Source organism: Ixodes scapularis, unplaced genomic scaffold (genome assembly GCF_016920785.2).
Source record: "Ixodes scapularis isolate PalLabHiFi unplaced genomic scaffold, ASM1692078v2 PGA_scaffold8__174_contigs__length_109621045, whole genome shotgun sequence".
Lineage (NCBI taxonomy): Eukaryota > Metazoa > Arthropoda > Arachnida > Ixodida > Ixodidae > Ixodes > Ixodes scapularis.
The window spans coordinates 106,411,592-106,425,632 of NW_024609883.1; the positions used below are offsets into that span (position 1 = coordinate 106,411,592).

Here is a 14,041-nt window from a genome sequence, read left to right on the forward strand (position 1 = left end):
TCATAAAGAGAATGAACAAAGCCCGCCTTAACAAAGCTGCTTGGAACGTTCATGATTCATTAACCACCAATTATCCAAGTGAGAGCCAAAAGAACCAGGAAACGCGAAATCTGTTCAAATTTTCCTAATAGTCTTGCAAACCAACTTTCCTTCAAAACGCTAAATCGTACAGCCGAAGACCCTCGCTAAAGGCTCCGTTATACTCCGACGTCGAGCGTAGCAAACGAGGCGTAGCGTAGCGCACCCAGGTATACTGATTGGTCGCAGATATGGAGTTCCTGCTCGCCGGCCAATCAAAGGCCCACGTACTGCGTCACCACGCTACGCTCGCTGCGTGGAGCATTTATGCTTTCTAGTACTGGTGACATAAGCACTCTCGACGGGTTCGCAAAGATGGAGCGACCGCAATATCGCTTGGGACTAAGCAGCGGTTCACGTTTATAAACAGCAAAAGGGTCTATTGAACATTACGTGTATATATGCACAGGGAGTGACAAAAGAAAATTACACGGTCTTTTTTACCGCAAAAATGAGCTAGGCATCGCCGAACGCTCATTCTCCGCCCAAAGGTATAGCTAGAGGTCACAACCAAATGCCAAAGTTTCAACCCAATCCGATAACTCAGTCAAACGTTACAAGTGATTTTCTAAAAATTTCAATGGTAAAATGGAGCCCATGTTTGCCCGCTTTCGGTTTCTGGTGCCATAGAGCCCCGTAGTTGGCCCATATTCCTTAAAAGGTTTAAAAAGCGCGAGCAAAACGAGGACAAAGAAGACACGAAGACAATTGACAGGAAAGGCGCAAACTCTCTACAGACTGATATTTCGAGTCATCGCCACATGCATACACACACTCTTCTGTCCGACCCGCATCACAACCGACCCCCACTCCCACAAACGGTCATCCCCCCTATTGCAAGAACACCCGAGACTGGGACAAAAAAAAAAATCACAACATCTCCACGTGGTGAATGATGTTGATTGGGGCGAAGCTCTGGTGGTGCTGATGATACTGATTTTATTGTTCATTGGTAGTGCTGATGGTGCTGATTTTTTTTTTATTGCTCATAGGTAGTGCTGAGTTCCGGGTTGCGTTTGGGAACCCCAGCTCTTGAGTTACTACCACATTTCAGAGCCCCCTACTCGTCCCGCAGTCGTGGCCGAGTGGTTAAAGGGATACTTCAATGAAATTTGAAATATTCCCGTCGTGTTCAAAAATAGGTTGAACATGATCCACAATATCCGTAAATGACAATCGCACGTTTGTATTTTGAGCCTGGTGGCTGTATTTTTCGTTATAGACGGCCCACTCTGTCAAGCGCTCGGAGAAGGCCCAGCGGAGAGCACGTGACATCCAACGCAATCGTGACGTAGGTCGTCTCAAGACGAGCAAAGCTACGGCGAGGCTGACGTCGAGAGGACGGCCTAGTCGTTCCAGCCACCGAAGCGGCTGCTTTTGTACGAATTTTGAGTGACGGGTTAATCTTGTATAATCTTGTAGGGGGACAATAGCGACTTCTGCGACACACAAAAGGCAATCTCGGGAAGAGGGGAGTTCCTCCTTCTCTCGTCGTGGCCGGAGGCGAGACAATCTCCGTCACTAGCTGTCAAGGTTCCTAGACGGGCATTACAAGCGAGGCGTTAGCGACATCCACCAGGTGCTCTTTGCTAATCGTTTAATTCGTTTTAAAATTCCTTTTCGTGACTTTTTAACAAGATATTGGTATGTTCGATGTGATGCTGCTCCTTTGAACACATATAAACCAAAAAATGAGCGACGAAATTTCGTTGTAGAATCCCTTTAAGGCGATGGTTCGAATCCTGTTGACCGAGCAAACATTTTTTTTTCTTTTTTTAAGAAGACAGATGGGATGGGAATGGATGTGAGCACGGACGCCGGACGGACAATGCTAGACACTAAGGAGCTTTGCCCCTAAAACAAAACAAAAACGGACAGCACGACACAGAATCTCAAACGCAGCTGCGTTTATTCCCAGAAGGAAGCCAATAAACACGAGTGCACACGGAAACAGGTGGACGGGTGTTGATTGGCCTTTCCCCGTGAATAAACTCAGCTGCGTTTGAGCTTCTGTGTCGTGCTGTCCGTTTTTGTCTTGTTTTTTGTCCCAGCTTCAGTTTTTTTTTTGTTGTTTTTTTATGATGTTTTTTTTTTTACCAGCTTACCTGAGTACTTTCCCTCCTTGCAATCTTCCCACCCCAGCATTGTCGCGCACACGAAGATTATGTTCTCGTGCCCCACCATTTATTTATTTATTTATTTCAAATACCCTCAAGGTAAGTACATTGAAGAGGGGAGAGAGCTGTAAAATATTAACTATAAAGTGCACATATTAGTAACAGCATTTTTAAACAAAACAATGTCAGTGATGTTAGCTATCGAGGCAGGAAGGTGGTTCCAGTCTATAGATGTTTGTGGCATAAAAGAATATTGAAATAATGAAATTTTAAAATTTGGAATACCAACCTTATGGCTATGATCAATGCGAGCAGATATGTAGAATGGTGGAGTAATTAGTTTATGACGAATGGTAACATTTTGATGAAATATTTTATGAAAAAGACACAGACGAGAGATTTTTCGGCGGTGAGTCAGTAACGGCAGACCTAAAGTATTTTTCATGGTAGTAACACTGGCAGTGCGATGATAGTTTGTCGATATAAAACGAGCTGAGCGGTTTTGGATGGATTCAACATGAACAATTAGTGACGAGTGAGCGGGGTCCCACACAGCAGCAGCATATTCTAATTTTGAACCAGCGCCCAGTTTTCCCTATGTAAACTTTTCAGCAGCTAAGTTGTATCTCTATACGACACTCGTGGCACATTCAGTATAATGCATTGCGTGTTTTTTTAAACAATGCTGTTGTTGTTGTTGTTTCTACCTCGTAAGCATCGGACAGATTTGGGACAATCCATAAGGGGCCGAGAGAACAGCATTAACATCATATCTACTAGCTATCTTCTTCATATTGCGCGGTACTTTGTGCCAACTCATATATGTATGTCGTGTGCAGTAATATTGCGCTCACCGCGTATTTAAAAAAGAAAAAAAAACTGAATGTGAATCCGTTTTTCTGAACGGGTTTTATGTTGTTGTTTGTTGTTGTTGTACTACTACTACAACTACTAGCACTATTACTACTACTATTACTAGTAGTAGTCGTATTTTTATTATTATGACTATTATTATTATTATTGTAAATCAACAAGAAAGTTCAGCATCTACCGCCACGTGTCCCTGCAAGCGTACGTCTGTGTACAAGCTAAAATTATCATCATCTATATAGTTGAACGCGAGAGGAATTGCTTAAAACCTAATGTTCCGACAGCTTCTTTTTTCTTCTTCTTCTTCTTCTTTTCGCATTTCTGTTGGTGCTTTTTCGACCCTTGATGGCGACTTTCTTTGTTTCCTCGACGAAGATGCGCTGGAAGAAATAAGTAGAGAAAAAGAAAAGACGGAGCGAGAAAAAAAAAAAAAAAAGAGAGCGAAGTGCGACATCTGAGTGGCGACACTTCACAACCCACCAACTCGACGGCGTGGCCACGCAGTTACTTCCTATTTCGTGTAACACTCGGGCGTTATGTTTTTAACTTCTTTCTATTCTTCGCTGCTCCCCTCCCCAAACACCCACACGCACGCACAGACACAAACACACACGACAACGCATGCACACGCACGCACGCACACACACACAGACGACGACGAACAAGCGCACGTCGACGCGTGCACACGCAGCCGCACGCACAAACAGCGCTCCCTTCTCCTCTTCAAGGAGAATCCGACCCAAACATTCTCCCTCCGCGATTCTTCACGAAACCGCGAAAAACCAAACAAACGCTTGTCTTTTTACAATGAGCCAAGAGCACTGCAGCAGGTTCGCACGAAGCTCAACGCAATACGCCCGAAATTTATATAGAAAACCCTATACGCCGTATAAATATACGGAGCCAAGAAAAATAAAGACGAAGACGACAGCGAGCCGGTCCCATTTCTCTTTTCTCATTTACTTTAAATCCCCCTTCTTCCGACCCCAGGGGATTTTCGGACGCTTAGGGTAAGACAGAAGGGTAGAGTCGAGAAATATCGTATGTTTCGTGTCTTCTCTTTTTTTCTTCTTTTTTTAATTTTTACTCTCGAAGCAGTGGGTCCTGCCGTGGATATTTTTTTTTTTATTATTGTTATTATTGTTTGCTGGTTAAATTTTAAATTCCGCGTTTCTTTCATCCGATTCGCTATCGTGTGTTATATAGATATACTGTATAATATATCTGGGTGTCGAGGAATGCCATTAGCGCCAGCTTAGAGGTGCGGCGGGCAATGGCAACTGGATTGATGAATGCCGCTAGCAGACGGGGGTAAGCGGAAGTTTTGTCGCGCAAAATTCCTTCGTGTTCATTCCGCTTTTTTTATTCGTTCAATATATCGCTGTTTGTTTTGTTTAGGTTATGGGATCATTTTACTTGGGTCCTCGAGGGATCCTTCAACGTCCTTGCTGTTACTTTTTATACGTTACATAGAAAAGGAGAGTAGAACGCACCTACAAAAATTATGTAGCCTAGGATGAAGACAAAGTTTCCGGGGGGGAATCCCTCGAGGGACAAGACAGCTTGAAAATAAATTTTCAGAGTAGGGTTATAAGAACTAAACAAAGTATAAAAGAAATATGTATATATATAAACTCGAGATTGGGTGAGGACTCGAGGGAATTTTAGAGTCGTCAAAGGTGGTCTTGGGGGTCTAGCTTTTCTCTCGAGAGAACTCGAAAAAGAAAATATATATAAATATGTTTCTTTCCATTGTCGCGGAGAAGAGTTTGAACTCGAAGGTTATAGCCGACTTTTATAAAGCTATAAAACAATAATAATTTAAAAAAAACTCGCACAACCGCTAATGTTTTACCATTCCAGATGGAGTAAAGTTCGATAACTATAGATATTTGTCGTTTGACAGCTCCCTGTATATGTCCTCCTACGCAAGACGAAAATGTAAAAACAGTGGCGTCGGAACAGGGGGGGCAAGCTCCGCCCAGACATGGAAATAAAGTGTAATGTATACAATACAGGTAGAAAAGAAAAATCTCCCCCCCCCCCCCCCCCCCCCCCCCCCCCCCCAAGTTGTCCCGAACAGTTCCGACACCTCTATCGATGAATTAGCACGTTTCGAACGTAGCGCCAATCAGCGGCGGGCACGAGCGTTAGGGTAGAAATGGCATTCGTACGCGTGAGTACCAACCACAGCTCGATAATGTTCGCCTCAGCTATTCTGGGTAGGTTCAGTACGCGACAACTCCCCTCGCCCAAAACACCACCCAGAAGAAGGCAAGGCCTGCTCATGACGTCATTGTTAGTGGATTCTCGACCCGTCCCAAGCGGCAAAGACGCCAGAGCTCCACGAGTCTCCGCGAAGCGGCACACGAGTCCGCTTCGGCGTCGCCGCCTGCTAGCGTCCAGCTCGTTCTGACACGCTGCGAGACGCGCGGACGGCGACGCCGACGTGAGCTATAGAAGAAAATTATATGTATATATATATATATATTAGGCTGCGATGCGTGGATCAACTAGCGATGACGTAGAAGGGAGGGGGGGGGGGGGGGGCGGGGGGGGGGGGGGAGGCGGTGGCCTCGTCTTCCAGGTGTAATTGCCTCACTTCGCCATTTGGGCCAGATATGACGTCATCGATAGAAAGCCTTATTATTATTATTAATGGCGATATTGAAAATATAAACAGCCACCCGAAAGAGGGAAGCTTGAGACTGTTGTGATTAGAGTACTTGGGCAGATTCTAGTTCCATCGCAGGTCCAGTCGCTCTTCACTGTACGATGAAGCAACTTCCGGGAAATGAAGCAATAAAAAAAAGTGTGGGCAAAGAAGGAGCCGCGAAGCAACACCGCCGTCGCCCAAACAAAGACGCACAGAGGGACAGCGCGGCAGGAACCGTAACGTATCCACGTCACGTCGCCGCCTTATCGAATTCGCCGGACCGGTAAACACAGCTCCGAACCCAGCGCGCGAAAGAGAGAGCTTAGGGAAGACAGGGCCCCGCAAAACCCAAACAACCAAAACAAAAAGAGAAAAAAGAAAAAAAAAAAAAACGGCGGTAGCGCGGCTGTGATGATGATGATGATGATTGTGCTACATACGGAAGCGCCATCTATCGATAATGACGGCGTATCTCCGTTATAATCCCGTTTCGCGTTAGTGGCGTTACGATGGACCGCAGCGGACGCATAGGCGCCATCCCAGCAAATCCAGCGCTGTGTCACATGACTTTGCGCTTCTCTCAGGGTCACGTGACACTCAGAAGGCATCGGATTGGCTCATATGGCTCGTAGCGTTCGCTGTGGTTCATTGTAAGCTGAAACGAAAAATAGTCCAGTGTAGCTCTAGCTTTCTCTCCCTCGCCTAGCTCCCGTTCCCTCAACCCGAAAATAAAGCACGATGGAGAGTGTAAGAATAGAGGCCCTCAACGCTCAGGTCCCCCAAGCAGCCTGGGGGAGCTGAACTCCGTGCTCGCTGACTTGTCCGAACCCCAAGAGACGTGGAAACCGCAAAAGAGTCAGACGCTTAAATATGATTGCAGGGCCCCTTTAAGGGGATACGAAAACAAGCTTTTTCAACTCACTTCTTTGCTAAGATGTGGTCGATGTTGCGCCGGCAGGCCAGGAGCACAAGTCTAGACTTGTGTTTCCGGGCTGCCGGCAGAAAAGTCAAGCGAACTTATTTTAAAACGAATGAACAAATTTCAAGATAGCGCCGGGTGGTCGTCTGTGAACCTCCGTTGGAATGCCGTCACGTCACGGACCCATAAGAAGCCACGCCAGTTCTCGGCCGTATGACTCGCTCGTCCTGAATGTAACTTGACGGAGGGCACTATCGAGTTTAGTATCTTGTAAATGTTAAAGCTTCCACAGTGCTTCAGCAACGTTCATTCCACGCCATTAAGATCACCGTTCTTTGCGATAACAGGTAGGACTTTGATCTGAAGATACGGGGACCTCCGCCCAGACTGACCCCACCCAGTGAATAATTAAAGCCTCTCTATGCTGGGAAAAGTGGCGCCATTCATTGTTGTGGAAGTGCTTGAGACACGTGCCGCGTGCGACTTCTGGGAAAAACATGGCGTCTGAAATCTAGCTCAGTGCTGCGCTGTGCCGCCATGATCTTCCCAAGGGCTGCAGGTTGTACGTTCCTCCTGCATCGACGCACCTTGCGCTACTTTTAAAACATGAAAGGGCTTTATGAATAATACCTTAGATCAGTGGATATCAAATGGGAGTCCGCGGACCATTTGGGGTCCGCGAAGCCCTGCCTCATCAGTCAAGCCGGGCAGGGTAAATAGTTGTATTTGTTCAGATAGACAAGAAAAGTTCAAACTTTCGGGTGAGTTTTCTCGTGTATATGTCAATGAGATACGTCTACTTCACACAAGCCCTTAGTTATATCCATTCATTAAATTATTATAATAGTTAATCTATACCTTTTCCTTCCCCTCACCACGAACGGGGTCCTCCATCATCTCCTCCGATCCACAGGGGGTCCGCGAAACATCAATGCTTGAGAACCACTGCCTTAGATACATAGCTTGCATGCGTCGCCATTGCTGGGTAATGGCGGTTATTTCTACTTACTGGTTTCCTCGAGCTACTACTTCTGCGGTGTAAAACTAACGCGGTGAACCTAATGCTCGTGGCACATACAATACGGGCACGGCCGCGAATGATGTTACGGGCGAACTATGTATAGTCCATAGGGCGTACAGTCCTCGGATGTTACTACTTGGCGAGACTGTCACGCGTTGACTCAAGCAAGCGGCAACGCTAGCAACTACAGTAGCCTCGGCCGTGCAAGGCCCTTTGACGTCACGCGAGCGCGATACCCATTGCACTTCTCGCTGGCCGATTTTGAAGCAAGGGGTAGAAAGGTCGTGGTCACGTCATTTCGTTCTCGTACCCCTTTAAGAGTGAACGGAGCACAAAGATGACAATTAGAACATTCTACCACTCGCTTGTTCTTTCCAAATGTTTTTTTTTTTTTTTTTTTTTTTTTTTTTTACAGCGGAGCTGTTAAGGGCTAGTTTCCCCAGGATCGTGTCCGTCAGCAAACAAATGATGACACTAAACTCTGGACAGCTACCGCCATTTATGAGCGATGGCGGCAACCAGACAACCGGATTACCAATTGTCTGGGTGCCGCCGTCACTCATACATGGCGGTAACCTTTCCATCCTTTCCACAATGGCTTGCCGACTTGTGACCGGCCATTACTTCATTTCCGCCATAGTACAGCTTCGCTGGTCTTCCTTCTTCACCCAAGTAAAAAAAACTGGAAGATTTTTTTTTTTTGGACCAGACTATTAGAGATGATTTAGCCAGAGCGCTCAGTATGGTTAAAAGCCCATTCATGATGTGCCATCTGACCACGTCTGACTATAATCAGACGTAGTCCTAAGTTCCCGCAACGTACACTTTGCACGTCAGAACCCCCACCCCCCCTCCCCTCCCCCCCCTCCCCCCCCTCCCCCTCCCCCCCCCAAAAAAAAGAAAAAAAAGTTAAAAAGCATTTGAGTGACGGCGCGAACTCAAGCCTTTCAAATGAGGCTTTCGCTACAATTAAGAGCTGTATATCACATTACAATCTTTTGCCCCGATACGAAAATCTCCTTATCGTTTTGGCGTTTCTTATCTGTCGTATTATAATGCACCGAAGCGGATTGTATCTATTCTGAGCTGTTCTGGAATCCCAACAACATTGGAATCTAATGTAACGCAACAATAACGTTCGTTAGATGGGGAAGTAACGAGAACGGTACTTCGTTACATTTGCAGTACTCTAACGAATGTTAAGATCTAATTAGTAACGCTGTTTCGTTACTTATATTCGGTAACGGGCGCAACACTGTACTACCGCACACTTTGGGTGATAGTTAGGTGAGAAAAAGTGGTCTTAAAAGGGCGGGAGGAATCACGTTTTTGTCTTTTTAGACTTAGGCTAGGTGGCGCGAGCTACCGCCCGTTACAAAGGGTATAGCCATTAACATCCATCCAACATCCATCCATGGGATGCTCGGCTTCAAGGTTCATTCAATGCCTATACACTGATAAACGAGAGTCAATCGTAACACGACGTATATCGCCGTTGTATTCTTTCAGCTTAACTTGAAAACCTGGCAATTTTGTTTTGTTTCTAGAGCCCACAAAGTGTCGCACTAATATTTACATCAAAATAGCGGGCAACTCACGCTCATGGCAGCATAAAAATGGGCCGATTCGTAAACCGATGCAAAGTAAAATGGATTTGGACACACTTTCACGGGAAAGAGATCTCATGATTTGTTATTTTCTGCACGGACCCTTAAATGGTCAAGTGTCGTGTTGAAGTTTATTACCCTCCGTGAGCTTTTGTTTGTCCCCTTATTTTTTGAACTCAATAGAACTGAGTTATGTTGCTGGGTGCTTCCGTCTCTCGCCTGTCAACCGAATGGAAGCCTCTTTTAATGCTTTTTCGTCACCTTGATTTGACATGTTTATGCCGTTAAACTATATTAAAAAAATGACAAAAAACTTGGCAATGTCAGAGCTATAGTAGGATATGGGAATGATTTTTTTTCTTACTTTGTTCGGTATTTATGTATGAATGGTGTCAGAAAGTTCTGTGTGTATCCAAGTTTTTTTGTTTGTTTTTTCGTCTGTTTTTTTATGTATTACAGGGATGTGCTGTTGGTGGGCGCCAATAAATGAACATACACGTAAAAACATTATTTTAGCGGCGTTAGTAATGGCGTCTCGTAACAACTCATCTCGGTTCCTGAAGCCACGTGGTGCCGATATCAAGGACACCAGCCCAAATAGCCCCCGAGCAACGAAAAAAAAAACTCGCAAAAATTGGCCTCACGCTATCGAGTCAGGAGGCGCACGGGAAAAGCCCCAATGACGTCACGAGCCCGGTGCGGCCCGGGATCTGCCGCCGTGTCTAAAAACACCGCGTGCTCAAACAATGAAGCCGCCAAAGGCGCATCACGCGACGCCCCTTCCAAAACGGCGGATGGCTTCGCCACTACACGCTGCGACACAACGGCGAAGTGGCCTTCGCAGGGGCAGAGCCCGGGCTGCTCCTGGTCTCGAGCGGTCGCTGTATTTTCTTATCGTTGCTTTTTTTTCGTCAGCTTCTTCGTTGCACCGATCTTAAGCTTGCTGCGTAACATCTGCAAGCAATGGCTCGTGCTTTCGCTCGGCACATTTGTTTTCTTTTTGATGCGTGAATGGTTTTCGCTCGTCGTTGCCTTTCTTAGACTGACTTTATAATTTTGTGTTTATTTGTTTTTGTTCCGCCGCGTTGACGCGACACCTGCACAGATGCGCTGACGGTGTGTGGACCGTTCTTTGCGTCAGTGGGTGCTGATACTTCGACGGCTAAGTGCACAAATTTCGCCGAGATAGCTTCGAGAAAAAAAAACAAATAAAGAAAACCTTTTCATGACGCGGCTAAAATTGCATAATGATCGCGAGTCCCGACCAAGGCTATTTGCGCAGCACTAACGCCTTCCCGCTTCATTATTTCTTCAGTGGAAAGACAAATCGACGAAATGACGTAGTAAGTAATCGAACCTGTAGCCGGCTTTTCTTAAGCCTAACCAATCCACCAAATCTTCCAAATATTCACCGCTTTTATTGTCGTTGTTTTTTCCAGAAAATTTTGAACAGTACATGGTTTCGACTCCGTACAGAAGCCACGTACTGGACATGGGGAGAAGGACCTGGAACACGCTTCCGCATCAAACAAAACCTTAAAACGAAAACAAAAAAAACATAAAAGCGGAGCAGAAACACATTCCGCGAGAGCCCGAGCGAGGCGCCCAGAACCCGAGGTTCCGTCGAGAAACGAACCTTCTGCGCATGCGCGCCTACCGCCCGCGCGTGCGCGGTGGACACCTGCCTTTCGCCCTGCCCCTCATCGTCGATCGCGGTTGCAGACGCGAAACCCTCCACCCCGCCGCCGTCCCCAGCTGAAAAAACAAACAAAAAGAATCTAAAAGCACAGCCCAGCTCTGCGGAACGACGTTTTTGGGGAAACGGAACGCGCGCAAAACCGATCAAACACGCAGAACCCGGGACGCAAATAAAGCGAGCGCGGAAGGATGCAAGAAGCGACTCACTCGTTGGCGATCGCCTCGGTTCCGTTGCTGTCCGAGCCGGCGAGGGGCAAGGCCAGGAGCACGCCGCACGCCAGGCAGAGCGCGACCGGCGACGCCTGCGGATTCCCCATGGAGCGGATCACATGGGAAGCGTGGGGCTCCAGGAGGCCCGAGTCGAGCCCCGCATCACGCGTCGTCCACGACGAGCTTCCGGGCAGCTCGAGACCGAAGCATTCTTCCGCGAGCGCCGCTCAGAAAGTCGCAATCCGGGTTTCGGGGGGGAGCCCTGGCCGAACGCGCCGCCGCCGAAAGGCTTGCCTGAGAACGCCGCGACCGTATCGCCCGTCGGCGCCGACGCACCGTACCACAAAAGCGAGCGACGAAAAAAAAAACAAAAAAAAACGATGTTTTCCGAACAGACGGGAGTCCGCGCCCGCGGCCCGAACTACTGTGCCTGGATTATAGAGTTTTTCCAACTGCTCCCTCCGTGTCACGTGGTTTAAGGGCCACGTTTGCAACGCGAGCTGCGAGGGAGAATCGCGAAAGCATTTGATCGTTTGCAAGCGTCTCCACATCCCTCCCCACTTTCCTCCTCGCTCCGCGACAACGCAACGCACGCGCACTTGACATTAAGGTGCGCGAGAGCTGTCCGCCATTAAATTGCAAATGCCTTCCACGGTTTAAGTTGCTTCTTCTTTCAAACCTAGGCTCTCAGGCCCATACCCTCGCACCCGAGACGCGGCGAGGGGGAGATAAAATGTGCGTTCGATTGTGCGACACCGGAGGAAAACGCTTGCGGGAACCTCGACCAAAAATTGCTCTTTTCATCCGCGCTTTCAGTCGGGAAGTGACGTCATTGGTTGCCCAGAAAACGTGATGAGCGCGCGGCACGAGATGGTCCTAGGAACACGCCGAACATGAACGGACGCGCGCGCCACCTAGGATGGGCCTGATTGGTGGGGGGAAGGAGGGGACAGTTGAAATCCGGGAAGGCGATTGGATAAAAAAGGTCACGTGGTACTCGCTCAAGCGCTACGAGCGTTTTCTAAGGCGCGGATAGATGGCGCCATCTAGGGGCGGAGCTTTCTCCGTGTTTCAACGCGGGGTTCTTGAACCGCGCGTCGGATAACTTTGAGCAGCTGTTTGAAGCACTGGACACTATTAGCAGCTGCGAGACGTTTTGGTGGCGCTCTCCTATGGTACTCTCTCGTGACGTCATTACGCGGCTTTGCTGACGTCATAGTCAGCATTCGGCCAATCGTGGCAGGCCGACCACGGTGACGCTTTCGATGGTGCACGTCGCCAATAGCATTGAGTGGTAATCATAAAGCATTGAATCATCACGTCCGTTTCTATCCATCTACAGGGTATATAAAAAATTGTATTCATCTTTTCCTTTTTTTTTTTTTTTTTTTTTTTTGCCGCAAAAACGGACTACATATTGCCGAATGCTCAAATCCCGCGCAGATGTAGCGCTAGCGGTTCTAACCGGGTGCCAAAGTTTTAGAGCTCGCTGTTATTTTGTTCAAAAGCTGCTTTTTTGGGGAATTTTGCATTGTGAAGATGACGGCCGATGAAGCTTACGAATATGTGAACACGGTGGCGAACACTTAGCGTTCGTTTAAGCATCGTTTGTTTTTGCGCTCGATAAACGCTGATAATAGTTTACGGGTTACGCTGTACTCAAGATCCCTTGTATTTAGACATATTATAAAACACTAATTTACATATTCCGCTACAGCTATGAAAAAACGAGCAACGTTTTAATATAAAATTTAAAAAATAAGCATTCTCGGTTTTTGTTTCCCATATTTTTTTTTTTTTTTTATATTTCTCACATTTCCAATTATGGAACTAAAAGGCCATCGTTTAAATAAAATAAACAGCTCGAAAAAAAAAGAACAACGATGGACAAGCTCGGAAGGAGAACACTATCACATCGCTGACTGGCAACTGAACACGAAATTTACTCCTGCGCGAAACGGCAAGTAAACAGAAAACGGGAAAGATGAGAAGAAAAAAAAACAAAAAAAAAACATATATACACACACACACAAGAAAACGGGTATTTATTGCGATGTTACACTGCAGACTTTCTATGAGGGCCCTATTCGTCCGATTCAATTGAGAGGAACCTGGATCCCTCTCTCAGCCCCTGGCAGTAGCAGAGTGAGCCCCACCTTGATTTACCTGTCGCCAAATGCTGCTTCCTCTCGTCCTGGGTCGGCCGTCATCACGCGCGCGGGTCTTCATCGTAAGCCCGCTCCTTTTTCTTGAGAGCTAGTAGGAAAGCGACTAGGAGGAGGAGGAGGAGAAATAAACTTTATTACGCCTGTATATGGGTCTCTTTGTCCCTTATATGGGTCCCTTAGTCCAGGGCCCCAGCGCTGTCGGCTGTCAGCCTCGCCCGCCCGAACAACTTTAGCTGGTCGGCAACAGATGAGCTGAGCAGTGCGGCTTCCCAGTTCTCGGGAGTGGGATCCGCGTGGGAGGGGAAGACGACTAGAAACCTGCAGCAAGCGTATGTCTTTTCTCATAGCACGAATGAGTGGATGGATGATGTTGGCAGTGCCCTTTGTATCGGGCGGTAGCTTCCGCCCCCTAGCGTAGAAACGTTCAAACCTCTCCTTTTTAAGTTTCTCTATAAATTCCGTCACTCGCTCAAATCATCTACCCCACCAATATTTTGTGCGGTGTCACTCTACTCTAGACCTTCTCCACCAATCTTCTATCCTCTTATACGTGAGTCTTGCCGAAAGAAGTGCCATCGCATTTAAAGCAATGGACCCGATGAATCACCCCCAGCATGTCCACTGCTTACACCAGCTTGTCGAGCACCTTCTAGAAACTAAAGCCTTTGCGCTTCGTTGTGTTGCGTGAGCTACGTTA

At 47.2% G+C, this 14,041-nt stretch overlaps 1 protein-coding gene across 2 annotated transcripts in view; it reads right to left on the minus strand.

Annotated features, from left to right (window-relative positions):
• The window catches only part of LOC8032586 (voltage-dependent calcium channel subunit alpha-2/delta-3), a 131,359-nt gene extending 119,799 nt beyond the window's left edge, over positions 1–11,560 (minus strand). Inside the window, exon 1 of one of the 2 annotated variants that reach the window (XM_029979336.4) lies at positions 11,174–11,560. In XM_029979336.4, coding sequence (XP_029835196.2) covers positions 11,174–11,283 — 110 coding nt within the window. In that variant the 5' untranslated portion in view covers positions 11,284–11,560. The remainder of the gene's footprint in view (positions 1–11,173) is intronic. The other variant, XM_040499914.2, reaches the window with a different exon arrangement.
• Positions 11,561–14,041: the final 2,481 nt, after the last annotated feature.